The sequence below is a fragment of the Macaca fascicularis genome, chromosome 18 (assembly GCF_037993035.2).
Source record: "Macaca fascicularis isolate 582-1 chromosome 18, T2T-MFA8v1.1".
NCBI lineage: Eukaryota > Metazoa > Chordata > Mammalia > Primates > Cercopithecidae > Macaca > Macaca fascicularis.
In genome coordinates, this window is record NC_088392.1 from 77,025,978 (window position 1) to 77,053,957 (window position 27,980).

The 27,980-nt window shown below is 42.9% G+C and overlaps 1 protein-coding gene and 1 long non-coding RNA gene across 3 annotated transcripts in view; one reads left to right on the forward strand and one right to left on the reverse strand.

Annotated features, from left to right (window-relative positions):
• Positions 1-26: 26 nt before the first annotated feature.
• Positions 27-27,950, forward strand: RAB12 (RAB12, member RAS oncogene family). Of its 2 annotated transcripts, XR_012427323.1 has the most exons (7): positions 27-571; positions 14,756-14,816; positions 15,603-15,796; positions 22,048-22,186; positions 24,380-24,469; positions 25,101-25,205; positions 26,770-27,950. XR_012427323.1 is itself a non-coding variant. In XM_005587165.4 (6 exons), the coding sequence occupies exons 1-6, from the start codon at positions 34-36 to the stop codon at positions 26,881-26,883; spliced, it is 1,047 nt and encodes a 348-aa protein (XP_005587222.3). In that variant the 5' UTR covers positions 27-33; the 3' UTR covers positions 26,884-27,950. The 2 variants fall into 2 exon arrangements, 1 of the variants encoding a protein (XP_005587222.3); XM_005587165.4 differs by lacking the exon at positions 15,603-15,796.
• The window catches only part of LOC135968287 (uncharacterized), a 32,625-nt gene continuing 28,683 nt past the window's right edge, over positions 24,039-27,980 (reverse strand). Inside the window, exon 3 of the long non-coding RNA XR_010582950.2 lies at positions 24,039-24,646. This is a non-coding gene — a long non-coding RNA (uncharacterized lncRNA). The remainder of the gene's footprint in view (positions 24,647-27,980) is intronic.

A 27,980-nucleotide genomic window follows, 5' to 3' on the forward strand; every position in this document is an offset into this window, starting at 1 on the left:
CGCGCCTGCGCTTCCTGCCCCTCCTCGTCCGGGATGCTGCTGCCGCTACTGCGGAGTAGCTGTTTCCCTTCCTCCTCTCCCGGCGGCGGCGGCGGCGGCAGCGGCGGAGGCGGCGGAGGAGGAGGAGGAGGAGGAGGGGACCAGGGCGCCGAGAGCCGGCCGGCGGCGCAGTTGCAGCGCGGAGCCCACGGGCCGCCGGAGCCGCTCGAGCGAGCGGAAGCCGAGCCCGGGGCCGACCCCCCGCGCGCGGCGGAGGCCGAGGGGGCGCCGGGGCCCGGGACGCGCGGCCGGGGGGCGGGCGGCGGCGGGCGGCGGGCCGAGCGGGAGCCGCATGCGTGCATGGATCCGGGCGCCGCGCTGCAGAGGCGGGTCGGGGGCGGCGGCGGCGGCGGTCTGGGCGCGGGCTCCCCGGCGCTGTCGGGCGGCCAGGGCCGCCGGAGGAAGCAGCCCCCCAGGCCTGCCGACTTCAAGTTGCAGGTCATCATCATCGGCTCCCGCGGCGTGGGCAAGACCAGCCTGATGGAGCGCTTCACCGACGACACCTTCTGCGAGGCCTGCAAGTCCACCGTGGGTAAGGGCGCCGCGGCGACCCCGGGCCGGGCCTCCTGGCGCCCGGGCCGGTGCCCTTCGCCCCAGGGGCTTCGGGTCTCATCGAGCCTGGGAGCCTTTCAGACGGGGATGGGCCTCTCGGTGAAACTGGGGGCGGGGGTCTCCTTGAAGGGCCCTGCATCCCGATCCCAAAGCCTGGCAGAGGTTTTCGTGCCGCCTCCGTGCAGACCTGCCCTTGGCCCCCGGCCCTGCCTCAGAGGTCCTGGCAGCCCCTGGGGCCTGTGGGGGCGGCTCTCCATGGAAACTTCGACCCTTTGCGTCCTCGCCCAAGAAAAGGCTGGGTTCGAGTGGGGCGCAGGCAGGCAGGGGAGTGAACGCCGAAGGCCGCTCTTGCCCGGGCCGCCCCGGCCCACTAACGCCAGCGCGCGCCGTCTACTGCGGGTGTGATCCCTTCGCAACCAGGGCAGTTTTCTTATTTTGAACCCATTTTCAAGAAGTAATGAAGTTTAAAGTCACCTATGGAGAACGTTAAGACTAAAACTACAGTAAGTTTCTCATGCTAGCCGTAAGTACGGGGCAGAGGAACTTCAGCTGTATTTATCCATGACCTCAAACAACCCGGTGACTGGCGGGCGTGGGGCTGATTCGTCCAGTGCGGCTCTTTTCGGTGAAGGACAGGAGTAAAGTAAATACAGGAACGCTCCAGGGTCAAGGAGGAGAATAGCCGCGTATCTGAAATGGAAACTGCAGGGGAAATTTTTTTAATGAAGTCATGCTTAGAGGACTTGACATTGAGATTTGTCACTTGGATGTGGGTAGCAGTTCCTTCTGTGGAAAACCCCTTAAAAGATGTCCAAACTAGGAGAACCCCATTCTTTAAAGGGCAGTCACCTTCTGTGATAGGAAGTGAGAGATTTCCCCAGGGGCGGTCCAAGAAACTGAGTAGTCAGGAGATTTGATAGACAGAATTGAAAGTATAATTTCATGTAATTCTGTTTATTAATAGTGTTATAACCAGTGTTAGTTCCAAGGCTGTCAGTACGATTTTGAGATGACTTTGTTTGAAATTGTCATGTAACAAAACAGTACTACATTCAAAGTGTCTTATTGGAAAATTAAACCTCCAATTTTTGTGTTGTCTTTTTGTTTTGTTTTCAAGAACTTACTTCCCTTAATGCTTTTTTGGAATGGATCATTTTGGAAATATTTGTGATGTCTGTACCGTATGTTTTAAAAATGTTGGCATTGGGTATATGGTATTAAAATGAGTCGCATAACTATACCTGTTTCAAATATCCAGTCGTAGATCATACAGAGAACAGGGAGTTGTTAAACCATCAAATGAGAGGTGGTTTAGTACCTGACATAAATAAAGCAGGGTTAAATTCAATTTAGAATTGTCAATCTTTTATGGCTGCGTACTTCAGTATATAAAAATGAGGGATAATAGAGTTGCGCTGTGTGATGAAGAGAAATCAGGTGGGTAACTGAAAGCTTCAGTGGATGGAAGGTGAGATGGATGAGCAAAGGTGTGCTTTAGAATGCACAAGAGGAGAGAGGAAGAAGGATTTTCTAAGCCTGGCAGCAGTGGAGCAGCCCCCCACCTCTGGGGAGGGGTCCTTAGGGGACTTGGGAATGGATGCTGCGAGACCTTCACTGCCATGCTGAGGAGAGTGGACCCTATCCTATGGGCACCTGGAACCAAAATCTTCTTAGTAAGGCATTGCCACGAAAACAGTGAAACTGATTTGGCAGAGTTGCATAGGATGTTTGCGAATAAGGAAGAAACCAGGAGGCAAGGAGACCAGGCAGTTTGTTTCTGTGTCCCTTAACAAACATGCACTTACCCGAGCACATACTCCCTACTGAGTGTGGTTGAATTTCTGTCTTGTTCATTTTTGTTTGCTTCACATGTAGCCTATAATACCTGGAATACTGGAGTACTCTAGTACTCAGTGCATGCTTCTAACTGTGGGATGTTCAGAGAATGATCATGGCCCCTGGCCTGCCGCAGAGCGTGAAGACACTGTGAGAAAGCTGACCAGCTCCGCTTCAGTTTCTGCTTCAGAGCTGCTTTTCCCCTCCACTCATCAGATCGTTTGTTGTGCACCTACTGTGTGTTGGGTGTTACGCTACCCAGTGGGGATTCAGTGTTAAATGGGACACGGGCTCTGCCCAGAAGTGGATCGGAGCTTCTGGGAGCTGCATGACCGCTCGTCAGGGCAGTGACAGATGTGTATGGATATTTGGGAGCACAGTGAAAGCATCTCCAGTCGGGGCTAGGGATGAGGCCTGGGCACAGAAGGCTTCCTCGTCATTGGAATGTTTGAAGATAACTTTGTTCCTCTAGTTCCTTTAGAAACATGCAAATTAAATATGGTAGCGGGTGTGGTGTAGAATTGTGCTTGCCTCACCTGAACGGTTATCGTTTGAGCAGTTAGCTCACAGTGTTCTTCCCAGGCTGGTTTTTCTAGTTTGATCTTCATGTAGTACAGTGAGTTCCATATAGAGCAAGAGTCTCTTCCACAGTGGGAGTTTTCCCTACCCTGTCAGGGCTTATGGATGTGTGCTGCTCACGACAGCCGTCTGGGAAAGATGGTGAGCCTCACAGCATGGCCCAGAGAAGAGTCCCCGAGTGTGCCTGGACCAAGACGGTTCACTAAAGTGGTAGTATTTTGTAATTCCGAGGCTAGGAGAGTGTTTGCAGTAAGTGCCTTTTTATTTTTATTTATGTATTTATTTTGAGACAGAGTCTTGCTCTGTCACCCAGGCTGGAGTGCAGTGGTATGATCATGGCTCACTGCAGCCTCGACCTGCCAGGCCCACACAGTCCTCCAGCCTCGGCCTCCTGAGTAGCTGGGAGTACAGGTGTGTGCCACCAAGCCCGTTTTTTATTTTTAATAGAGATGAAGTCTTGCTATGTTGTCCAGGCTGGTCTCAAACTCCTAGTCTCAAGCACTTGGCCTCTCAAAGTGCTCAGATTACAGGCGTGAGTGAGCCCCTGCTGACCAGTAAGTGCCCTTTTAAAGTAAATGGGATTCATTTGAACTTTCTATAAAAGATCTGTAGTGGAAGTCCTTAGGGATTCGAGATGATGAACTATTATGTACAATTATAAATGAAGAAAATGTTGATTTTTTTTATTGTTAATCACATCAGAAACTGGTTTAAAAGATACACAAAATTCACAAGGGTATGAAAAACAGAGATTGTGTTTACTAATTGGCCTATTTAATGGAAATTGTATGATGGAATTGTCTCTTATTTTCAAATGGGATTTTGTTTTCATGGAATTTAATTAGTCTGATTATAATTTACAAGTTCTTTTTAAAAGTACAAGAGTAGCTTTTCAAAGTTTGAGAAACAGAAAAAGTAATTGACCAAAGAAATTTACAACTAACGTGCCTGGTCCACTGTTTTTCTCATAGCAGTGCCTGTATCACAAGCATACGTATCCTCCATGAATCTGTGTGTGCTTTCGCAAGTTGACATGATTACTTCCTAAGTGAAGCTGTAGAAACCATTTCTATCTAGTAATGCCGAATTCTTGATCTTGATTCCTTCTGTTTGACTCCCACTAGTTTTAGCATAAACAGGTAAATATGCTTTTTTTAAAGTATATTTCAAAAAACTCCATAAAATTATATATCTGTCCATCTTTGTTTTATTTCTGTGTTACTGTTGGAAGCTGTTTAATTTTGTTTAGTTTGAAATGGTTTTACCTGTTAAAAACCTACCCCCACCCTTGCTCCAACAGCATTGCATGCTAGGAAGAACACTAGAGTAATAAGAAATGTGGATTCTTGCTCCAGGCTCTGCCACTAACTAGTTTGTGACTTTGGATAAGTGATTTAGTTGTCTGTGCATATAAATAGAATATTGTATTAGTAGTCACTGCTACATGGTGAGCACTTAACTACACCAGCAGAAGGCCTCATCACAGCCCTGAAAGTTATCCCCATTTTACAGATGAGGACACGAAGTCTCACAGAGGTAGAAATTTATCTGCTGCGGCACAGCTGCTCAACATGTGGTCAGGGCCAGGGCTGCAAGTGAATTCTTTTTAACTATCTTTCTGTCTGTTCCTTAGGTAGATTGACTTTGCTTTGTTGAAAATACTGATGGCTCACACACATAAAGGTCAGACGTGATGGAGCCCTTTCCTCGTTTTAGAATTTGGTCCTTGTTACAGCACTGTGAAGATAGTGACGTAATTATCCTATGGTATTAGTGAAACTGATTTTCTTTAAGTGTGTCCCTGTCATCGCTTGTCACTTGCCTTTTGGATATTAAAATAATGCTCCAAGAACTGCTTTTTAATCTATATATTCCATCATTCAAATTCAAATGTCTTAAGCCTTTTACATACCAAAATAGGTATATTTGAATACAGGAGAAGTCAAAGTAAGGCAGTCTGACCAGAATTCTGATTTTTCTGGGTAGTAAAGTTTCCCTTAAAATGCTGGAGGCCAGGACAGGATTGCCAGTTCTTTATTTTACCAAGTTAGAACATTAAAAAAAAAAAAAAAAATTAAAATGACTTTTAAAAATTAGGAAAGATAAGATATCACAGTTTAAAGGTTTTTTATTTATTTTTTATTATTATTATTTTTGAGATGGAGCCTCACGCTGTCACCCAGGCTGGAGTGCAGTGGTGCGATCTCTGCTCACTGCAAACCTCTGCCTGCCAGGTTCAAGCAGTTCTCCTGCCTCAGCCTCCCAGGTAACTGGGGTTACAGGCGCTCACCACCACGCCTGGCTAATTTTCGTATTTTTAGTAGAGACAGGGTTTCACCATGTTGGCCCGGCTGGTCTCAAACTCCTGACCTCGTGATCCACCCTCCTCAGCTTCCCAAAGAGCTGGAATTACAGGTGTGAGCCCCCGCCCCCAGCCAAAACTTCTTTAAATTTATCTTCATTTTTTTCATTGTGTGGCAATGCTCTAAACTTCACAGCCCGGCCCCCTTAAAGGATGGCAGCCCTTCGGTGAAGCCCTTTAACTCTGCTGCGGGCCGCAGTCCTGTGTGCTCTCTGCCTGACTCCCCTCTGGCCTGTCTTGACACGAGGGTGCACTCAGGATGCCCACTTTTGGGGCCTTGGCCTGAGACTGCTTGCGCTGGGGAAGTAGGGTAGTGCGAGCGACTCTGTTTCTTTGGACCTGCGCTTGAGCTGGCAACAGAATGGAGAGGTCCGAGAAACAGGTGAGTGTGAATCTCCTGCAGAAATGCTCTCTGGAGGTCTGCCCTTGAATGTTAGGTCACATGACAGGTCAAGTGCAGTCCACCAGGGTCTTCACCTGGAAATTGACTACTTGTACTTTATTCTGGAAACTTAGGGCAGAGATTTTTGTTAGAAAACCCAAAATGAACATCTCATACTGGATTTAAATGCTTAACTGTATTTTATTTTGCTCTTCTGTATTTGTACACAGTCTTCTAAGCCATGACCAATCTGCCCATGTTTCACTTAAGAGAGAATTGAGGAAAATCGTCCAGAATTTCCAGTCCAAAAGCCCAAGCTCTGCAGCCCTGCAGTGTGGTTTCGCTCCGTCTGGAGAGAACCTCACACAGATTCCCCTGCCAAAATGATGTAACATGATGACTCAGGGATGTGAGCATGAGAGGAACCAACATTTAGTTCTTATACCCACATATGCTGTGTGTTGTGTGATCAGGTTTATTTAATGAACTTAATGCAAGCCGGGAGGCTTGATAAAACGTCCCCTTTTGTGGATTAAAGTAGCCATCTTTCAGAGAAAGCATGCAGATTTAGTTGGTGTTAGGTTGTTTATGTTGAATAAAAATCTATTTAAAGACCTGGCTGAAGTGCATTCAGCCTTTCTCTCACTGTCTGCACTTACACTAAAGAAGAAAGATTTTATTATGCATGACAGAGATCCAGATTCTTAGAGATTGCCTCTTTCCCTCTGCTCTGTGGAATCTGCCAGAAGCCATCTGTTAATGGATCTTGGAACTGACTGTAGAAGGCAGAGTAGGTTCCTTTGAGAACTGATAGGTCCAAATTATTCTCTATCCTTGGGTGCCAGATACATTGTTCCAAATAAGCGTTAGTTTGTAAAGAAAACAGCTTTGTACAGTAGTCATTCTACAAAGAGTTTTAAGAAGCATTTTCTCTTTATGTAAGACACCGTCCTGCTCGACCTTCCCCTGGGCACAAAGCTCACACCTGGTTTACCCTTTTCAGAGAGGAGGGGAGTCACGGAGCTAGCCATAATAATAAGTGTTAGAAAAGAGCGCCTCCTGCTTCAGCTGAGGAAGACATTTATCGTCCTTTTGTCCTTTAATTCACATCTTTGACATTTGGAAAGTATTTGGAAAGCCAAAACTACAGACCAAAAATTGTGCCCTTAATTGAGTGTGATTGTTAAAAAAATAAAAAAAATAAAAAAAACTTTTAAAACTGGGAAACACAACACAAGCTGAGCAGAGCACTGGATTCCATAGAAAATGTTTTCCCTCTAACTATGACAAACTCCAACCTTTGGTTTCTGGTGCCTGGTGAACCAAACAACCTGCAATTCCAACTCCATGTCAGCACTTGGGCGAAGTAATGGGCCCCTGTAAATGAGGAGCTTTTGTGTTTTTCACATGCCTCCTCTCCCCTCTTCAAGCTGTGTGTGGTAGGATCTCGACACTTTTGTCAACTGGCAATCACACCTGCAATCAAATTTTCACTTTTAATTTTTTACTTGAAAAAACAGCAGCCTGGGCTACATGGCGAAACCCCATCTCCACAAAAAAAATACAAAAATTAGCCTGGTGTGGTGGTGCACACCTGTGGTCCCAGCTTCTTGGGAGGCTGAGGCGGGAGGATCGCTTGAGCCAGGGAGATGTGCCACTGTACTGGAGATGAGCCAGCAGTGATTGTGCCACTGTACTCCAGCCTGGGTGACAGAGTGAGACCTTGTCTCAAAACAAAAAACGCTCCACCTTCTCCTTGGCCACCACTGTCTTCCCAAGCCATGGTGTTTGTGGAAAGAGATTTCAGAGGCAGGCATAGAGTCCTGCATGTAAGTTCCGGCTCCATGACAGGCTGCCAGCTGTCCTTAGGCAAGCAACTTACCTCAGTGTCTTAACTCAAGAAGAAAAACAAAGCGGGATTTACACTTTCTTCACATGTCACAGTATAGGCATAAATGAAGTTAAAATATCTTACATGTCTGGCATAGAAAAGGCAATTTATAATTCTCTTCTCCTAATTTATCCTGTAGATCTGAAAACTCTGAAATACTCCATAAAAAAATCCTTACCCTTTAATGATTTACACTGATATATACAGATGATACAAATTTCAAAATGTAATCACATGTCCTGGATAAAACATAATCTGTTTGACAGTCCCTGCGTTTTCATGGATCCATTCTGAGTAGTAGCGAAGTTCAAGTTTTTGCGTATGAAGAAAATGTTAACAATCCACTGTTTGATCATGAGTTTTTTCTTCTCTACCCTTTAAATATTCTTCTCCTCTTTTGACCAGGAACTCAAAATAACATGGTAGCATTTCAGATCGGAGTTTGTCTGAAGCCAAGGAGTGGAGAAGGCCGCCTGGCACAGGGATGGAGTCTGTCCCAGCCAGCCAGCCGTCCACCGTGCCTTACTGTTAATTTTATATACTTGCCTAGCAATGCAGAGTTCTTTTTCAGCCTTAGGTGTATGTTCTTAGCTCCCTTCCAGCCTCTACCTCTTGTTCATCAGGTGGGGCTGCACAGTGCACAGGGGGGAGCACGGCCCGGAGCCAGGCAGCCCAGGTTCAAATCTGTGCCCTCATGCTCACCAGCTTGGTTACCTTAGGCAGTCTACCAGCTTCCCTGACTTCCGTTTTTTCATCTATAAAATGTAGACAGTAATATCTATCTCATAATACTGTTAATGAATATACATTGCAGTAAGTTAATGAAGGCCCTTAGAATATTATCTGAAATACAGCAAACACCACAAGTTCTTAATCTTTTGATTTGTGAAGAGAACATACACCTTTCTGTGGAATTCTCATACGTATATACTTCCGTGAGAGGAACTGTCCACTCGCTCTGCTGGGCTCCAGCCGTGCCTCTCCTTGGAGGCCCAGGACCTCCAACTGTCCCTCTGACCTCCCCTCCCTGATGCAGTCCGTGGGTCATTGTTGCAGTCAAGTGCAAGGCTGTCTCCTTGTGCTGCTGTGTACAGGGTGGCCTTTATTTGCTCGGTGGGAGTATGCCAACCCTGGAGTGCAAGCGGGGACGGAGCTGCTTACACCTGGATGCACATTTGACATCCTCAGGCCTGGATAAGCATTTTTTTAATGACACATGGTAACATTAGGATTTTAATAGTACCTGCTTCTGAGTTGATCAAAATATTTTACAGTTATGGTACTTAGTTTCTATTTAAATCCTTACCACACAGCTTAGATAGGAAAAGCCAGATAATATTAAATAGTAGGATGTCACAAGACAGGTCTACTAGCAGTGAGTTTGCATTCCCTTTTCCTTTTTTTTTTTTTTCTTTTTCTTTTTTTTTGTGATGGAGCCTTGCTCTGTCCCCCAGGCTGGAGTGCAGTGGTGCGATCTCGGCTCACTGCAAGCTCCACCTCCTGGGTTCACGCCATTCTCCTGCCTCAGCCCCCTGAGTAGCCGGGACTGCAGGTACCCACCACCACACCTGGCTGATTTTTTGTATTTTTAGTAGAGATGGGGTTTCACCGTGTTAGCCAGGATGGTCTCGATCTCCTGACCTCGTGATCTGTCCGCCTTGACCTCCCAAAGTGCTGGGATTACAGGCGTGAGCTACTGCGCCTGGCCACATTCCCTTTTCCTTATATGGGACGAGAATTCATTTTGAGTTCTTCCCTGGTAGGTGGTAGAGTTTGGGCAGAAGACCGGCCTTGTGCCTGTTATGCCCAGACTGTTTGTTCCCCAAAGAAGACCACCAGAGTCCAGAGTCAAAGCCAAGCGGCAAGGATCTTTACTACAAGTTCGAACCTGGTCCCTCCTTTACACAGTACACAAGAGGGCCCCAAACAATGCGAGCGTTTGCTTTTTATAGCCCGAAAGTTGCAGGGGAACAAAGAAATTCTTTTGGCTCCTGCGCTTTCAGTAACCTTGAACGGCTGTCCCCTTATCGGAGACTTTCCAGGTGGTGTTTATACTGGGCTCAGGGAGTTTGAGAGATACATGGTGGTGGGATGGGAGGATGGGATGTGTTTGTGCTAGGCTCAGGGAGTTTCGAGCCCGGGGGCTGAGGAATGTGCCCAGCTCCTTTCAGTGCCCACACAACTTGTTTTTAATGCTAGATTTGCCTGTCTCTGTAACCTTAACATGTTCCTTAATTTATTTTCTCACAACTCACTGAAAATGCTTACAATCCAATCCCTTAGTAGAATATTACATCCAATTTTAGATAACATTGTGTAAGATACATCCTTCGAAGAAAAGCCACTGTTCAAAACTTAAGGTCATTATTATAAATTGGCAGTGACATCACAACCACTGTTTGTATTGAGACTTACCTTCAAGTATATGGAAATCCTTCAACTTCTCCAAAGTATTAAGTAAAATCTGTGGTCTGGTCCAAACTCCAGATCTTTGGTGGAACGAGGAGAAGTGACCTGGGCATGGAAGAAGAGGGCACAGTCCACTCAGCCGTACTCCTAGATTTGGACCACAGTGGTGTTTAGGCTTTTTACCTGAAAGGAGTGTAAAGAAAGAAGTTTCTGTGTGTTTTTGCCATTTTCACTTTTGTAACTTCTTATGGCCCAGCAAAAAGAAACAGTAATGTGCAAATGTTTTGCGTGAAGGGGAACATAGAAATCTTACAAGCACTAAGTCCGGGGATTCCTCCTGCTGTTGCTACAACGTGTATGTGAAAGACAGCCAGCAAGAAGGCAGAGCGCAGTCAGACGTTGTCTTCACAGCTTGGCTGTGGGAACTATGAGCCACTTGAGAACATCTTACACTTTTCTGTTTTTTCACCCATCTGACTTCTACTATAATAACCTTTCACTGTGGGCAGTGATGTAAATTTGAGTCTTGGTGCTGCTGCTTCTCTGGCCTGTGGTAGGATTATAGGCAAATTACCCTGTCCTGTCTCTGCTCATGATGATGTCTGTATGAAAAGGGGGTAATAGTTTCCCCATCACTGGGCTGCTGTGAGGCTTGGATATGGAGTATTTGACTGATGTCCAATGTCTAGTACTAAAGGAAATTAAGGTCAAGAATAAGACACCGGCACAGTTGCTCATGCCTGTAAACCCAGCACTTTGAGAGGCTGAGGTAGGAGGATCACTTGAGCCCAGGAGTTTGAGACCAGCCTGGGCAACATGGTGAGATGCTATCTCTACAGAAACCAAAATCAGTTAGTGGCAATGGTGCGCTTCTGTAGACCCAGGGACTCAGGAGGCTGAGGTGGGAGGATCACTTGAGCGCAGGAGTTGGAGGCTGCAGTCAGCTATGATCCTGCCACTGCACTCCAGCCTGGGTGACAAAGCCTTCTTTTGTTTGTTTGTTTGTTTTTTTGGACTCAAGGGGGAAAAAAAAAAGACTGACTTAAATAGAGCAGTCTAAGACCTTTGATAATAGTGTAACTCTGTAGCCTGCGTGCTTTTCGATAGCATTGTTAAAATACTTTTAGAAAGACTTCCGTAAAATTGGTAAGCCTAAAGAAAAGCAAGCTCCTCTCACCGGAATAATTCACCTAGTAGACCAGTTCTCTGTCTAAGGGACTGGATGGAGAAACTGTTACCGTAATCCTCTGGGATCAGTGTGTGTAGGGAGAGGCTGTGAGCAAGGATGGCTGCCCCATCCTGTGAGGAACTGGAGGAGGAAAGAGGCTGTGTTGCTGCGCACTCATATTTCTCCTGTGTGCTGGGCACCCCTGTGTTCACTGCTTCCATTCCACACCTGCTACTCAGATGCCTTTTTTTTTTTTTTTTAACTAATCAGTCCTGAATTTCCCTGTTTTTTCCAAAAATAAGTCACATTTCTTCTTACATATACAGCATTTGATGGAGAAGAAGGAGCAATTTCCAGCCATCAGATTTATTGAGTTGCCGTTGTGTGCCGGGCAGTGTCCTAGACTTTAGGGGGCTGAAGATGACTGCATCCTCAGAGGGTAGGCACATAGCCTGTGGGGGAGGCCAGCACAGAAGGAACAATGTGATATGGGCTAGAAGAGAGTTCAGGGCCAAGAACTGGAACACAGATAAAGACAAGAGTAAAGGCGGGTGCAATCAGAAGAGTTCAGATGGGAAATCTAGGGCTTCAGAGGGTTCTGGGCAGACAAGGAGGTTCTCGAAGAAGAGAGAACAGCAAAGAAAGACGCTCTGCCAAGTGCATGGTGTGTTACGTTAGGTCAGTATGACTGAGGTTTGCGAAGGCAAGAACTGTCCCCGTCAGCTGAGCAGTGAGGGCATGGTGTTTCCTCCCTTCGTCAAGATACCTGTGAGAAGCCGGTTTTCTACAGGGTTGGAGACAGTAGTGAAATCACCACCCTCTTTGTCCCTTGGTTGTTTGTAAACATTTCCTCTTCTGTGACAAGAACTCTGTCGATTTTTCCTAAATAATCTGCCAGATATTTGAGGTTATTGACGACTTTTTTCCTTTTATTGAGGATCATTATCACTTCTATGACATCCCAATATTTAAAATAGACAATATTAAGGGATATTTTTGACTTTTAATGTAAGAAAGTTTTTAGAAATGTTTAGTTGTGTACTTTGATACAGGTGTATGTTTCTAAGCCAAAAATTGGATTAAGTTTCCAGTCACTGCAGGCTACGTAATGGCTGTTAGATACGGTATAGGTATAGGGTGTTTCATGTAAGAGCGAGGACTGTTTTAAGGAACTGGTTTTACTCACGGAACCGTAGATCTGGCCCCTGGGTGTTTTCCTGTTGTGTTGTTAATTGTCATTCACTGTAAGATAGTCTTCATTTTGGCTAAACGGATTCTTTTTTTCTTTTGTTTTTTCCTTTCCAACTTTTATTTTAGGTTCAGGGGGTACATGTGCAGGTTTGTTACATGGGTGAATTGCATGTCGTGGGAGTTTGGTGTACAGATGATTTTGTCACCCAGGCAGTGAGCATAGGACCCGACAGGTAGTTTTTCAGTCCTCTCCCTCCTACCCTTCACCGTCAGGTCGGCCCCGGTGTCTGTTCCCTTCTTTTTGTGTGTGAGTACTCAGTACTAAAACAGGTTCTTAGCCCTGTTTACTGTCAGGTAATCTTTGCTTTGTTTTCCTATTAGAACTCATAATGTGTTTATAATCACATAGTGATAATGCTACCACTTATTTCCTGATTTGGAATATTAATGTCCTAGCCTTTTCTTTTTATTCATTAAATTTTGTGGTTACAAAATAGTCCTAGTGTAGGACTGCTGGAGTTGGATAAGTTGCTCAAGTTGGTTGGAAAAGGCGGTCTGACATATTCAGACTCCATTGTTAGCAGAGAAAACAGTGTAGTCAAAACAAAGGTTATCTGCTCTAGCCCTTTCAGGGACTCTTACTCAGTTTGAAGCAGAGCTCAAAAGAAGTATCATCTGCCAGTTCGTTTCAATAAAGTACCAGCCACTGCCACAAGGTTTACAAAAGTTACAGCTGCTTTAATTACGTTTTAAAAACAAACTTACTTGAAGTAATTGGAAACAAAAGTGAAATAGACTAGTAGTCATCACAGATTATGCATTTGATTAGTAAATTCCATCACAGAGTAGCATGACAGCAGTGAAATCCTAACTCTATGTTAATAAGAAGACATAGAGAAGACAGTGTTTTGTCATTAAAGTGTGCTGCTTTAAACCAGATAGCAAATATCTACGCTATTTTGTGTGTCTTGTATAGTAACACTTGAAATTGCGGTTTCCTTGCAGCTGAGTTAACTCTCTTCAAGGTTCTCCATCATGCAGAACCTGCCTCCTGGGTCAAGGCAGTGTCTGAGCTTCCTTTGACTTTGGAAAGCAAATCATTTCCAGAACTGAAAGTGAAATTGAATTAACTAGCTTTCCTTCAGGGACATCTGAAATTATGTGTTATGTGAGAGGTTAACAATTGACATGGAGTAGTGCTCTCTGGCTTTGTTTTCTTGTAACATTTTATATTCATGCAGCTTCTCTCCTGGGGCAGGAGGGCTGCCTCCCTGGCCACACACCGCCCCAGGGCTGTAAACATGCCTTTTGTGTGGCATTGATGTCCACAGTGTTACTAATTACAAAAATCCGTCACATGTCTTCCACTTCCCCTCAAGAACCCCATCTGACTGCAGCACCTCATCAGTGCCCAGAGATGGGCAGTCAGAGCATGGCCAGGGCCTGTTCCTCTGCGGCCACCGTACCACTCACAAACGTGGGCACCTGCTGGCCCGGGGAACTGGGATCATCTACACCCTGGGTCCCAGGGAAGCTGTCAGGAAGCCGTTTCTGTAGGGGAGGTGTCTCTAGTTCTAAATTCAGCCAGCATCCCTTTTGTTTGCCTTAGTTGTGAAAATTGTGTAATAAAATATTGTTGTGAAATATTTACGTTTTGTATAACTGGAAGGCATATAAGGTAGCATACATAAATGAAAACTTGGTTTTAAAAATATATCTGAAGCTTTACAGGCTAAACTGAAAAGGAAAGATGCATAATGATTGGCTTAGCAATATTGAAACGAATAAAAATTAAAGTTGGGTATGTTAATTTGTATAAAAGTAAATTTTTAAATCTCACTGTTGATAATATAATGTTATGCTTATATTTACCTAAAATTTTCATGAGGACTGAAATTTTTAGTACAATAATTTCTAAATTCAGACTAAGGCTGTTTGACTAAGGTTGATTAAGTTTGATTAAGTTTCCAGTGTTCCATGTAAGAATTTGCCCTGAGAAACCCTTTTAAAGCCACTTATTTGTTGATATAGTTACTAAATGTAATTTTAAACTGGTTTCTGTGCTGAACTGTGGTAGTAATAAGTTGTGTTATGAACAGCAAATACTAGACCAATTACTCAGGATAAGACGTAACATGGGCCGACCTTCCCAGTGTGGACTGAAGCGTGAGAGATGGGAGGTCACAGATACCGGTGCAGAGTTCCTTTTCCTTGGAATTAAGTGATGTCAAGTTTCGTGGGGTTTTCTTTTTTTCTGATAATGATATCAAAATACACGAGTAGGATTATTTTATATGACAAATTGCATCTTTGTTCTTGCTTCACATTTATTTGTTTTATTTACAGGTGTTGACTTCAAAATCAAAACTGTAGAGCTAAGAGGAAAGAAAATTAGATTACAGATCTGGTAAGTGGGAGAGTCTGCACCCAGTAATGTGCTTTGTGTGTTTAACAGTCCATGCACTTGTCTAATAAAATGAACTGTTTGAGCTGATTTGCCTTTCCTACTTTTCTCCTCTTTTGCTCATTTTAAAATTAAATGGACAGTGTTTCCATCAAGAGAGAGAATTTAGATAAGGCTGTTACGTTATATGCCACTTGCACATGGGGAGCAGTTGTGGACAGAAGAATGTTACCTTAATGGTAACTTTTTGCCTCTATTTTCAAATCATTTATGTGATATCAAAAGTGTCACTACTAAAATGATTGCTCAGATGCTTGTCTTCATGTCTTCGTTTTGTATGATAGTAGTCAAAGAAAGCCCAATATGTTCATAACCAGATTTGCGCAATCTGAAGGCAGGTCCCTGCAGACCGTTCCAGAGCTTCTTGGCACAGTGTGACTATTACTACGAGTGGGCATACTCCTTCTGGCTGTGCTGCTGATTCCACGGGACGTGAGCCCCCACTAATGCCTACCAGAAATGAATCCAGACCCCTTCTCAAATCACAGTTGGAATGAGAGGCTCAACCAGCTGTGTTACAACTGCACTCAGCACTAAGAGCTTTCTGTTCGCTATTAACCTGTTAACAGCCCGCAGGTGCTAGCGACCTCTCTGTGGAAGAAGGGATAAGATCTGGTCTGGTGGTCTGGCGGTGGCTTAAAAGTGGCCCCATTGAGGTCCTCTGAGAATGCCGTTTTGTTTTGAATGCCACAGCTGCGGTGTACTCAGCTTACTAACTCCTCTTGGCAGGTCACCCTCAGCTCTGATTGTTTGTCCACCATGTGTGTGTTTGCTTTCATCTGCGTTAATTGCTGCTTCATCTGTGGCATCATCGGTCACCTAATGCTTGAATGTTAGTGCCATGTCTTCATTCTTCATCCGTGTCCCTGTCTGGGCCGCAGCTGCAGCCGAGCCGCAGTGCCTGCCTACTGGAGGTGTCTGAGGTAATATCTTCATTTGGTCGCCCTTCACTGTATGACACACTTGAGAGATTTTTCGATTTGGGTTTTTTGTTTGTTTTCTTTTGTGTTGTGTGGTCTGCATATTTTTGTTTTTGGCTTGATTATGAAACATTAAGCCTTGTCTAAATACTTAAATAAATAGCAAATAGATATTTCTTCCTGTGCTAGTCCTGCAGACTTTTTGTACATTGCAGCCCAGCTTTTAAACGCTGCTGTTTCTAATGATAAGCTCTGTAAGGTAAAAACCATCTTCAAAAGGATTTGGGATATGCCTGTCTCTGTTCCTAGTACCTGTGTGAGGTACTTGTTGATGAGAATATTGCCCCACAAAAGTGATGTAAACAGTATTAGAATATGTGACACCTGCCTTAATGGGTGACAGCCATGCCTGATGACTGTGGCACATGTCTTAATTAATGCACTAATACGTCCATCTTCATCTTTGGTGGCAGTATTCTGGTTTATAAAGTATGTCCACATGTCCTGGTGCCTCCCTAGAGCTCTGCCCACTACGTCTGTGCTGGTGACATTGATCACTCCTGGAATGTGACTACAGTGCCCTGGACTCTGAGCTAAGAGGGCCCTACCTGATGGAATCCCGCCCCCTCCCGTGTAGAAAATGAATCCCGCCCACGTGAAAAGTGAGATGCTGTGGTCCTGCGAAGAGCAGCGGGCACTCAGAAACCATTTTTCTCTTGTATGGAACAGCATTCTCCAAATGACCCCTCCCTCTCCTGATTCTCCCCTGACTCTTGACTACTTTTTCATTCTGTAAATCTGCAGCTCGGCACTGGCAGCGAGCGTAACTAAGGGAGGAAGAATGACATGCACTGGACTTAAGGAATGGTTGATTGCAAGTTTTCTACGTGGAATATTCCAGTGACTCTTTTCCTGCAGAGTTGTCTTTTCCTGCAGGGAGGTTTTGAACAGTGACTCATATATCTACTACAGGCCAGCCGCTTTGTTGGTCACATAATACTCAAAATAAGATTTTTATCTTCTGGAATATTTTATGTAAAAGATGAAAACTTTTTTCTTCATTATTGCTATGCAGTAGGTAAAAAAGAAGTGTTAGAATCATGATTCTATCTTGTTTTACTGTTTTAAAGTAATGGGTGGCTTCTTTTGGAGTGAGGCGCAGCCCTCGTGCTGCTGCTGGCGTAATCTGCTTCGTTGTGGGCATGTTGTCGTTTCACTCTCATCCATTGAGGGCGTAGAGGCGCCTGTGTAGCTGGAAACGGTCCCTCAAGGAGGTGCAATGGATTGTGCTATGCTAATAATAGATAGCTCTGTTCCGATTTTCTAGACTGCCATGAAAGCATTGCCATTCGGTTTTCATAGGAGGGTCTTGTTGAAAGAAGTGCGTTATTCACTGTAGATTCCTAAAAGCTAAAAGTACGAAAAGCTGCAAGTGTCTGTTACATTTTTCCGTCACGTTTTATGTCATTGCCACGTATGTCAGTTAGTTGATTATCTGTGGTCAGAAAAAGGACCATTTTTCCCTTCTCTGTACTTTAAAGTATTTCTAATGAATATTAGAACTCTGTGTAAGTAACTAAAATAAAACGTGTTGACTAGAATGTAGTTTGATGAATTTATATCCAAATGGTGTCCTGGAAATTATTTACACTGAACTTGGAGTTGTGTTGAGATGGACTTGAAGCCATGAAAGTTGCCTCTTACCTTTAGGCAAACACAGAATTGAAATGCTTCGTATAAGGGCCCTTTGTTCTGCCTGTGGAACCAGTCCAGTGTTGGGGGACTTGGTTTTAACCAGCGTTCTTAGGTTGGCATCGTTCCTTTTGTTGTCCGCTTGGAAGAGGGGGAATGTTTCATACCCTAAATTGGTGTATGCCCTGAAAATTAGTAATTAAATAATTTAAGTGGATGTATTAAATACAGCAAATAAGAGGCTTTGAATTCTCCAAGCATTGTATTACCAAACTGGGAAAACAGAACTGCAGGATTTTTCAATTTGCACAAAAAGCAGGTAGAGAAATCAGAATAAGGTGGCATATGCTAACTGTGGTAAACGATGATTGAGCTGACATTAAAAACTTGCAAACCTCTAGAAATCCGTTCCTTATCATTACAGTGAAAACTCAGGTTTGTGAAGAAAAAGAGGGAAATAGTAGGATTCTGCCTTTTCATAGAAAGGTGAAAGCATGATCAGTGCATTGATATGATCTAATTTTCTGAAAAGTAGAGATTTGTGTGGGATTTTTATGGTGCTGGCACATAGTAGATATTTAAGAAATACTTGCTGAATGGAATTAGCATTTCACTTATTATTCTTTGGCTCTACATGACAGCAGATAATTTAGTATGTAAGGGAAATAAATCAAGCAAAGGCAGTTTTGAGAGGAATAGAAAATAAAAGCTTTCTCAGCTCAAATATTTTGGGAGTATGGAATCGTCTCTCAAAGAAACATGCTTTTCTACCCCCAGCCTTCAGAGCCAGGCCCAGACAGTGGCATTTAAGGAATGGGCTTAAATGGGGAGTGCTGAACTAGTTCATGTTTCCTCATTGGGATTTTTGTAAACTAAACCAATCTGCTCATTTGCGTTAGAACGATTGCCTCAGGGTTTGAATTTTGAGGTTTCTATCCTCTTTCCTTACATTGGACTTAAAGTCAGTAGAGGCAGCTGACTTCTTCATGTTGAGGTTCTTAATATTTCTACGATTCCTAAGTGTGCTATTCATGCAAAAACATTTTAAGCTACATCAAAATTGGCTTTGACTATCCCTGTTCTTCGATTGTTTTTATTAAAACACCTATTATCTGTAATTTCTCTGGTTTTGTGCCTCCAGTTTCTGGATTCTAAAGTCATTCGATGTGTATAGAAGTGCATGTGAGTTGACTTATACCGAAAACCAGATTTAAATTGCCTAGAATAAAAGTTTATTAAAGTATGTAATTCCTAAAATGCTTATTGAAGATCTTAAATCTGATTGTTATTTAAATTTGTGATTCAGCTATATTGTGTTAACCACCGATTTCAGAATAGAAAAAATGGTTATTTTTTTTTAACTTTTTAAAGAAATGGAAAATGTTTCGTAACAGTAATCAAATAGCACAAAATATTTCTCAACATTAAAAACGTTTGATTGAAGCCTGATTTAGACAAGCTATAACTTGTGAGGATGGTAAACCACCCTCTGAAAGATTTAACTCTTAGTTGGTTTGGAACCAGTAAAGTATACCCCTAAATGCTTAGGATTAGAGAAATAATCTTACTCACTGACCCTTTATGGAAACCAAATGGGATCAACTCTCTTCCTTCTCAGCCGCCTTGAAGGTGACTATTAGTATAGTCTTTAAGTTGCTTTTAGAAATCCTGAAAAATTCAGTCTCCATCTATCATATTCTTCAGATTTCCTTTTTTTTTTTTTTTTTTTTCCAGTTCTGAGGTCAAAATATGAAGTTTCTTTGTCTTGCCTGACGTGGCGTCAACTTTCTAATTTTTAAACATGTTACCAGCGCATATGAAGTTTCTTTGTCTTGCCTGACGTGGCGTCAACTTTCTGATTTTTAAACATGTTACCAGCGCATATCTACTGATGGTGTACTGCAAGACCTGGGTAGACAGGAACATACCTGCCTCTGCCCTCCTCACCTTCCAGTCAGGGCAGCAGGGGATCCTCATCATCTGAGCAAAGCAAATGGCTTCGCGTTATGTGGAAATGAATTTGCCAGTGAGCTTTTCTGCTTGTTTGATGATAAGGCGTCACTAATGTAAACTAATTTGGTGGCAGGTCTCCTCTGAAGAAAGCCATAAATTATAGCAACATGGTCAAGTTGTGTTTTTAGGGACCCAGTCCCACAAATGCCTAAGGGAAGTGTTCTCCCCTTTCAGGAACTCCCTGCTGTGGGATGAGAGGCTCTGGTGGCCTTGCATGGAAGAGCCTGTTGCCCCCCAGCTTACTCCACTGTGGCGCACTTGGTTGGGGTTCTTTGGGTAAAGCTAAATCATAGATGGTCTTTAAAGAAATCGCTTTGCGAGTGTCAGTCCTTCCTATTGGAAGCCTTCTCCATTGAGCCTTATTGGAATTAGAAATTTGCAGTGGTTCTCAAACAGTTTCTAGGCTTATCACAATACAAGATATAAACCAAAAAGTATCTGAGACAGATCTCAATCAATTGGAGAGTTTATTTTGCCAGGGCTTAGGACATACCTATCACACAGCATCAGGTGGTCCTGACAACCTGTGCCCAAAGTGGGCAAGAGTACAGCTTGCTTTTATACATTTTAGGGAGACATAATACATCAATCAGTACATGTAAGATTTACAGTGGTTCGATCTGGACAGGTGAGACAGCTCAAAGGGCTGGGGCTTCCAGGTCATAGGTAGATTTAAACATATTCTGATTGGCAGTTGGTTTAAAGAGTTATTATCTATAGAAAGGAATGTCTGGGTTACTCTAAAGAGTTGTGGAGACCTAGGTTTTATCATGTAGATGAAGCCTCCAAGTAGCTGGCTTCAGAGAGAAGAGACTAAATGTTTCTTACCAGTGGCGCGATCACAGCTAACTGCAACCTTCACCTCCCGGGCTCAAGTACTTCCCCTGCCTCAGCCTCCTGAGTAGCGGGGATTACAGGCTCCTACCAACACGCCCAGCTGAGAAAATTGGGAAAAAGCAGCCTACTGCCCAGTTCCCGGCACATCTTCACTATTCCTTGGGCTCCCTCCATGTCCGTTTCCCTCTGAGTGCAGTAGATTGGGGACTCAGAACCTTCTAGAACAGAAGTTATGGTTTTGTAAGGGGAAGAAATATGGTCAAGTACACATCTGTAATTTAGAGTATTAAATTTCCTTGTACCCTTATGATTTATTCTAGAAGGCCAGCACATTGATTACAAAGCTAATGTTGGCTTACATTAGTCCTTCAGGTATGAGGTAAGAAATAAAAAATTACTTTATGCTTTATTTCTGCACAAAATTTCACACTGGAAAGATATTTCATTTGAAAAAAAAAATTTAAAGTTTTACTGTGTACAGGATTTTCAGATCTTTTTTGCTGTGAAAATTCTTGTTTTCTAATTTTCGAAATCTTGAAAGTAATTGGAGACTGGGCTGGTAGCTTACACCTATTACTCCAGCAATTTGGGAGGCCAAGGCAGGTGGATCACATGAGGTCAGGAATTTGAGACCAGCCTGGCCAACGTGGTGAAACCCCATCTCTACTAAAAATACAGTGTTAACAAGGCACGGTGGCGGGCACCCTTAATCCCAGCTACTTGGGAGGCTGAGGCAGGAGAATCACTTGAACTAGGGAGGCGGAGGTTGCAGTCAGCCAAGATCATATAATTGATTGCACTCCAGCCTAGGTGACAGAGCTAGACTCCGTCTCAAAAAAAAAGTAATTGGGACTTACTGATGTTTTTGTTTGAGTGTAACTAGTTCAGAAAAGCTGCTCTCACTGACAGGAGTGGGTGTGCACAGATGTCACTGCAGACGTGAGGAGCTCCCAGTGGCCGGACCCAGACAGAGGCATTCTCAAGAGCTGGCCCTGCTTGTCTCCACAGACCCAGTGCTGCTAGCCTGACTGTGCCTGCTGGGGTTGTAACTGGATCTTTTCTCATCTGAAGTGGTCATTGTAAGCTGCCACATGTGCCCCACGCCTGCCCCCAGCACTCTAGGTGGTGGCTAGTGAGCGAGAAATGAATTCTTTGTGGCTTGGAGGGCATTCATTTTCATAGTCCTAGGATCCGCACCACTTACTGTGTGTGTGTGTGCGTGGAGTCGGTCATGCATGTGTATAAAGTGTGTGCTCCTTGTGTGACATTGTTGCTCTTGGGTGTAACAAATGGTTTTGTAAATCACCTACAGTGTGAATTCTTAGGGATTGTTTGGAAATTTGTATTTTAAAAACTTTTCCCCCATTTTATTTTAGAAAAACATCATATATTTTGATGTTATATTAGCATTCCTATTGCTGATTTTCTGTCTTAAGGGAAAAAGTTATTCAGGAGAGTATGTTGATCTCGGTTCATAATTCATCTCCATTCATCTAATTTAGTTGTTAAATACAAAGGTATTTTGTGTGTCATAGTTTTAGTCAACCTGAATTTTTCCTACTTTAATTGTAGTCATCAGGCCAAAGAGAAATAGGGGTTACTCTTGTTCTTTTGTCGCAGAAAAACTGAAGCATGATCTGTGTTTGCTTTGCAGTGTGGTGGTGCTCACTTTGGGCGTTGTTTGGGAACTAACTTTGGCTGCTTTTTCTTAGGGATACAGCAGGTCAGGAGAGATTCAACAGCATTACCTCAGCTTATTACAGAAGTGCCAAGGGGATCATATTAGTTTATGATATCACTAAGAAGGAGACGTTTGATGATTTGCCAAAATGGATGAAGATGATTGATAAGGTAAATGTTACATTTTTCCGTCCAGTGTGAACTCTCTGCTTGTGAGTCTTAATCATTATTAAAAGAAGTGGCAGAAACACATTTATTGAGCATGTTTTTATACAGACTAAACATCATGTAGCCCATTATAGCCTTCGGGATAGGGATGTAGTCCTGTATTGTGGATGAGGCAAAGAAGAATTAAATTTATCCAGAATCAGGATTTTTATTCTGGTAGCATGGACTGTCTAGACTACAGAGGCCAAACATGCTCATTCCACTACATCCAGCGCTTTCGTGGAATAGTTACAGGACATTTCATTTCTGCGGAAAGGTCACGTGGACACTCATCTCATGCACATCCACTGAGTGGCAGCCTGGAAGAGATGGCCTTCTCCACGGTGCCTGTGGATGTCCCACGCGCCTCCGTCACCCACTGGACATCTGTCCTTGCAATTACAGATGCCCTTTAGCTCCTCATTTTGAACAAGAGGAGCTCGCGTTCTCCTTTGGCTCATGATTGAATCATACAGATAGCCTGCGTCCCTGTGGTTAATGTAAACCGTGGGTTCTCCTCTAAGAAACGTGTTCCCAAATACACATTTAGAAGGCAGAGCAGTTGGGAGTGGGATGTGATGATATACCGTTGACCACATTTTGAGTTTTTCCCCCTTGTGCAGTAATTTCATGTTTAGTTCCTTTGCATAACAAGCATATGCAATATAAATTGGATTTTGTCTACACATTGCATTTAAACCTGTCTGCTAGATAACGTTGGAGGATGTTTGTTTGGCAGCTTTACCAAGCATGTCATTGATGATGTATGCCTCTTTAAAATGCGTTAGGATTGGTGGCCGGGTGTGGTGACTCACACCTGTAATCCCAGCACTTTGGGAGGCTAAAGCAAGAGGATCACTTGAACCCAGGAGGTCGAGACCAGCCTGGGCAACATAGTGGGACTCCATCTCACTCTCTTTTTTTTTTCTTAATTAAAAAAAAAGTGTTATGATCAGGGTTGCAAGGTTGGATCAGACCTGAGGTGGGTTGCCTGCCCCAGCCTGCTGTGCACTGGGCATCAGTCATACTGGGCTCTCCAGTGGCATGTCAGTGGATACTGATGTCCCTTCATGTGGAAGTCACAGAGTGCAGTCCTATGGAAATTAGAAGCGAACAGTCCTGATAGTCTAAAACTTTTAGAATAGGATGAATACAAAACCAAAAGAAATGGGCTAAATCCTACCCCATTTGGTACTTGAGTAAGTCTGTGCCCAGGTCTTGAGGTCTAATGCTGTCTCCTTTTGTCATCAACTGCTGCTTTTCACCTTACTTGAGTGACAGCATCATTTCCTGAGTGCTTCCTGAGCGCAGGGCCCACTGCCCCAGCCCTGCGGCAAGTGCTGTCACTATGACCCACAGCTCCCTGATAAGGGGCCAGCACTCCTCACCTGGCTGCATGACTGGGCGATGGCCACACCATTCAGGTGCCTTTTGTTGCAATCGGTTTCAAAGAACTTTCTAGAAATACGCAATTAGTTGCTCAAGAGACTTTAACTTCATTTTTAAAGAGAGAAATCTTATTGTGCCTGTATGTATTTTTAAACTTAAAAGTGTAGCTTAACTTTTTTTCTTGGTTATAAAATTAATGATACCTTCGTTATAGAAATTTGGAAAGTGAAGAAAAGCACAAACGTAAATTAAAAATCTGTAGCTCTGGCATCCTGAAAAAGCAAATTGGCTTCACTCTGTTTAGCATTACGTCTTGCTTATTTGTGAATATTCTGTCACGGAGTCCTTCCTGTGTCATTCCATGTTCCTCTGCAGCGTGTGTTTTTTTAAATGCCTGTGTTTTTGAAATAACTTGATTCTTCAGCCATTTTGTTTGACTTTTAGGTTTTATTCAGTTGATAACCATTTTGAGTACAGAGCTTTGCCTGCATTTTGAATCATTTCCTTAGGAAGAGGTCTTGGGAATTGTTGGGTCAACAGCCAAGAGCATTGTGGTTCTTAATGCTTGTGCCCCATTTCTTTCTAAGACGTAGTGAGCCCTGCCTCGCACCCTGCCCAGTCCTGCCTGGGACCTGGTAGACCCTCAAAGACAGTGGAAGTGAATGGACAAATGTAAATTAATGAAAAATACCGTATTGGTTTACATTTCTGCTGTCAGTGTATGGCGATGCCCATCTTTGAAATGTGGCTTCTTTTAAAATTCTACAGTATGCTTCAGAAGATGCAGAGCTTCTCTTAGTTGGAAATAAGCTGGACTGTGAAACGGACAGAGAAATCACCAGGCAGCAGGGGGAAAAGGTGAGAGGGAGCGGGAGGCACGGTTGCCACACACTGTGCTTAGCGCTTGAGGTACTGTTTCTTTTAATAAATTACTTACTTTAAAAATTACGAAGAAATGATTGATACAGTGATAACTCAGTCATATCCTCCTCATTTGTTTGTGCTGTTTTGACTTCCTGCTCCTTTAAATTCATTCTGAAATGGAGGGAGAAAAAAACACATTAGTGTATACAGCATTATTACCTAACCTGACGTTTTATACAGAGAAACATATTTTAAGCCATAAAGTTGCTTGTATAATTTACTTCAATGTACTTTAAACTTCCTTGGTTTTTGCTAAGGATTGAATCATGGAGAAATGATGCTATTCACATTTTAAATGTCAGATATGTTACCCTTTTAGAAACTTAGGCAAGTCGTTTCACTGGAAGGTTCTGGCATCACCTTAAGGATTTTGATTGTCTTTTGTTTTGCTAGTTGCTTATAATGTAAGAATGTGCTACACTTGTGAACTTTATATTTGAGCATCAGTGGGCTTTTCTACCCCTTAATCCCAGCCCTTCCCTTGAAACTGAACCCAGAGGCCTCATGCTCGCACGCTGGTCTGTGTGACGCCCACACAGAGGAAATAGGTGTGTGTTTCTTTCAGTTTGCACAGCAAATAACTGGGATGCGGTTCTGTGAAGCAAGTGCCAAGGATAACTTCAATGTGGACGAGATATTTCTGAAACTTGTCGATGACATTCTGAAAAAGGTAAGAAGAGTCTACATTTTGAAAGTATATCATCTGAAACCTGTTGTTTCCTTTATTACTTTTTTATTGAGAATATTGTATTTAGAAACCAAGGAGTCTACATTATGAAAGTATATCATCTGAAACCTGTTGTTTCCTTTGTTACTTTTTTATTAAGAATATTGTATTTAGAAACCAAAGTACAGTAGTCGTGCTCAGGCGCAAGAACCAGGTGTGGTTGTTAACTCGGCCACGGGCACCCGGCCTGCTGTACCGACAGCCGCTTCCCGCCCGGGGCCTCTGGTGTGCTTGGAGTTGGTGTATGGCATACTCGCTTCGCCGTAAGGTATGGCAGGGTAGACTTAAACCGGGTGTAGCAATGTGCTGTGTTTATTTGACATTTGCTTTTTTTCCACCCGTTTTCCTGTGAGAATTCAGTTGGAGACCTAGCCGAGTCTGCAGGTGTCTTAGCAGAAGAGAGTCCTGTGGTGCCGCGCTCGCGTCCCTTCCAGCTCTGCTCCCTAGTGGGAGCCACTTCCTTACAAAGACCTTTCCGTGATGCTGAGTTGCAAGAAAATTGCTGGACAGCTTCATTGAGCAGCAGCGATTTCTTCAGGCATCTTTAGGCTTACATTCAAAAACTGTTAATAAGAACTGAAGTTTATGTTATTAAGTGAAATTTGCTCAGTTCAAACATAATTCAGAAGCTTCTAATAAAATAATTGTTCAGGCTGGATGTGGTGGCTCACACCTATAATCCCAGCACTTTGGAAGGTGGGAGGATCACTTGAGGCCAGGAGTTCAAGACCAGACTGGGCAACATAGACCCCATCTCTACAAAAAAACTAAAAAATTAGTTTTTGATACAGTGAACTATGATTTTATCTGCACTTCAGCCTGGGTGACAGAATGAGATGCTCTCAAAAAAAAAAAAAAAAAAAAGTTTATATAATTGCCAACATAGGTTATGTCTTTCTAAGTATACAACTACTCCTTGGAATGCAGACCATTTTTAAAATTTATTAATGGATTTTTATTTTACTTGGTTCTGTGAAAATCCATGTTTATGAGGTTGATCTGGTCTCTTCTACCATAGGGTACTAAGTAGGCTGGGCGTTGTTATGTTGATATGAAGTGTCTTGAACGTGGCTTTTTTTTTTGGCTTAATATTTTAATGATCTTTAATGATCAGAGGACTTTCAATAACAATACTTTTTTTATATATAATTGTATAATTTGGAAAGCATTTACAGTTGACCTTTGAACAACAAGGGGGCTCGAGGTGCTGACCCCCTAAATAGTCAGAAATCTGAGTATAACTTGACTTTCTTAAAGTAAGCCAAGAAAATGTTATTAAGAAAATCATAAGGAAGAGAAAATATATTTACTATTAAGTGGAAGTGGACCATCATAAAGGTCTTCATGAAGCAATGTCGTCTTCACACTGAGTAGGAGTGTGGGGGGTGGGGTTGGTCTTGCTGCCATATATAGGTGGACCTGTGCAGTTGAAACCCATGTTCAAGGGTCAGCTGTATGTGTACCTTCTAAGGTTAACATGGATTTGTCTTTTCTGTTTATCCTTCAGATGCCTCTGGATATTTTAAGGAATGAGTTGTCCAATAGTATCCTCTCATTACAACCAGAGCCCGAGATACCGCCAGAACTGCCTCCACCAAGACCACACGTCCGATGCTGTTGATTTCCTACTTTGGAGACAAAGTGGAAACGATTCCTGGAAAGGGGAAAAAACGTTCTATTCTGCACTACAATCATTTTGACAATTTCCTTTCGCACTTTGTAATCCAAGTCAGAGCTATACACTAACTTGTAAATATGCATATATGCAATCCTGGGTAAGTTTTGGTTATAAGTTACCTATTTCCCTCCAAATTATTATATTTCATTCATTACCCCAGTGTCTAGTGTACATACACTGGGAAACCTAGTACTTCTAATATGAAGAATGGGAGAAATGAAAGGTATAATGTTTCTTGAAATAAATAATATAATTGTCCTTGTTCATTATATTATGAGGACAGAAGATACTCTGATAAGAGAGAACGTGGTGCTTTGCTTACTGTTTTAAAGAAAATTTGTAAAACTAAAGACTTTTTGGAAAAAAGCTATCTTAAGTGCTTTTTCTTTATTTACAAGACATTTCCCCCCGTGGTAGCATCTGAAGTATTGGAGTGTCTCTGCCACGAAGCAAAGCTCCATTCATGGCCGTCATTGAAGGTTATTTATTAATGTTACGTAACAGTAGAATATGACTAGTTAGAGGGTTGGATTTGACTTGGTCCTAAGGCCGCACCTTTATGCTTTTAAGAACTACAAAGATTCAAGAAAGAAAGAAGTGTTTTTGAACCTATAGAAAAAGATTTTAAAACACGCTGCTGTCCTAAACAAATCCTGTTTAAAGGAATTTTAAAGAGATGCATTTTACTATATCAGAGAACATATGTGTATTTGCCTAAACACTCTGTACCTTTGTAATGATGAAACTCCCCCTTTACAGGGAAGCTTATTCCGATTAAGCTTAGACTGTGTGTGTGTGTTTTTTGGTTTTTTTTTTTTTGGTCTGATAATGAATTTGTGAACTCTATCTTTGGTATATCTTTTATTAAACTGCACTGTTTTGTTTAGTCAAGGTAAATAAGTAATTATGTATTTGAATAACTTGGTGTGTCTTGAGTGTTGTGGTATGAAAAGCATTGTGGTCTTTCTACACTAATGAAGTGCAAATAAAATTTTGTATTTATGAATGAAGTTGAGTTGCCATATTTATCCAGTTATAAA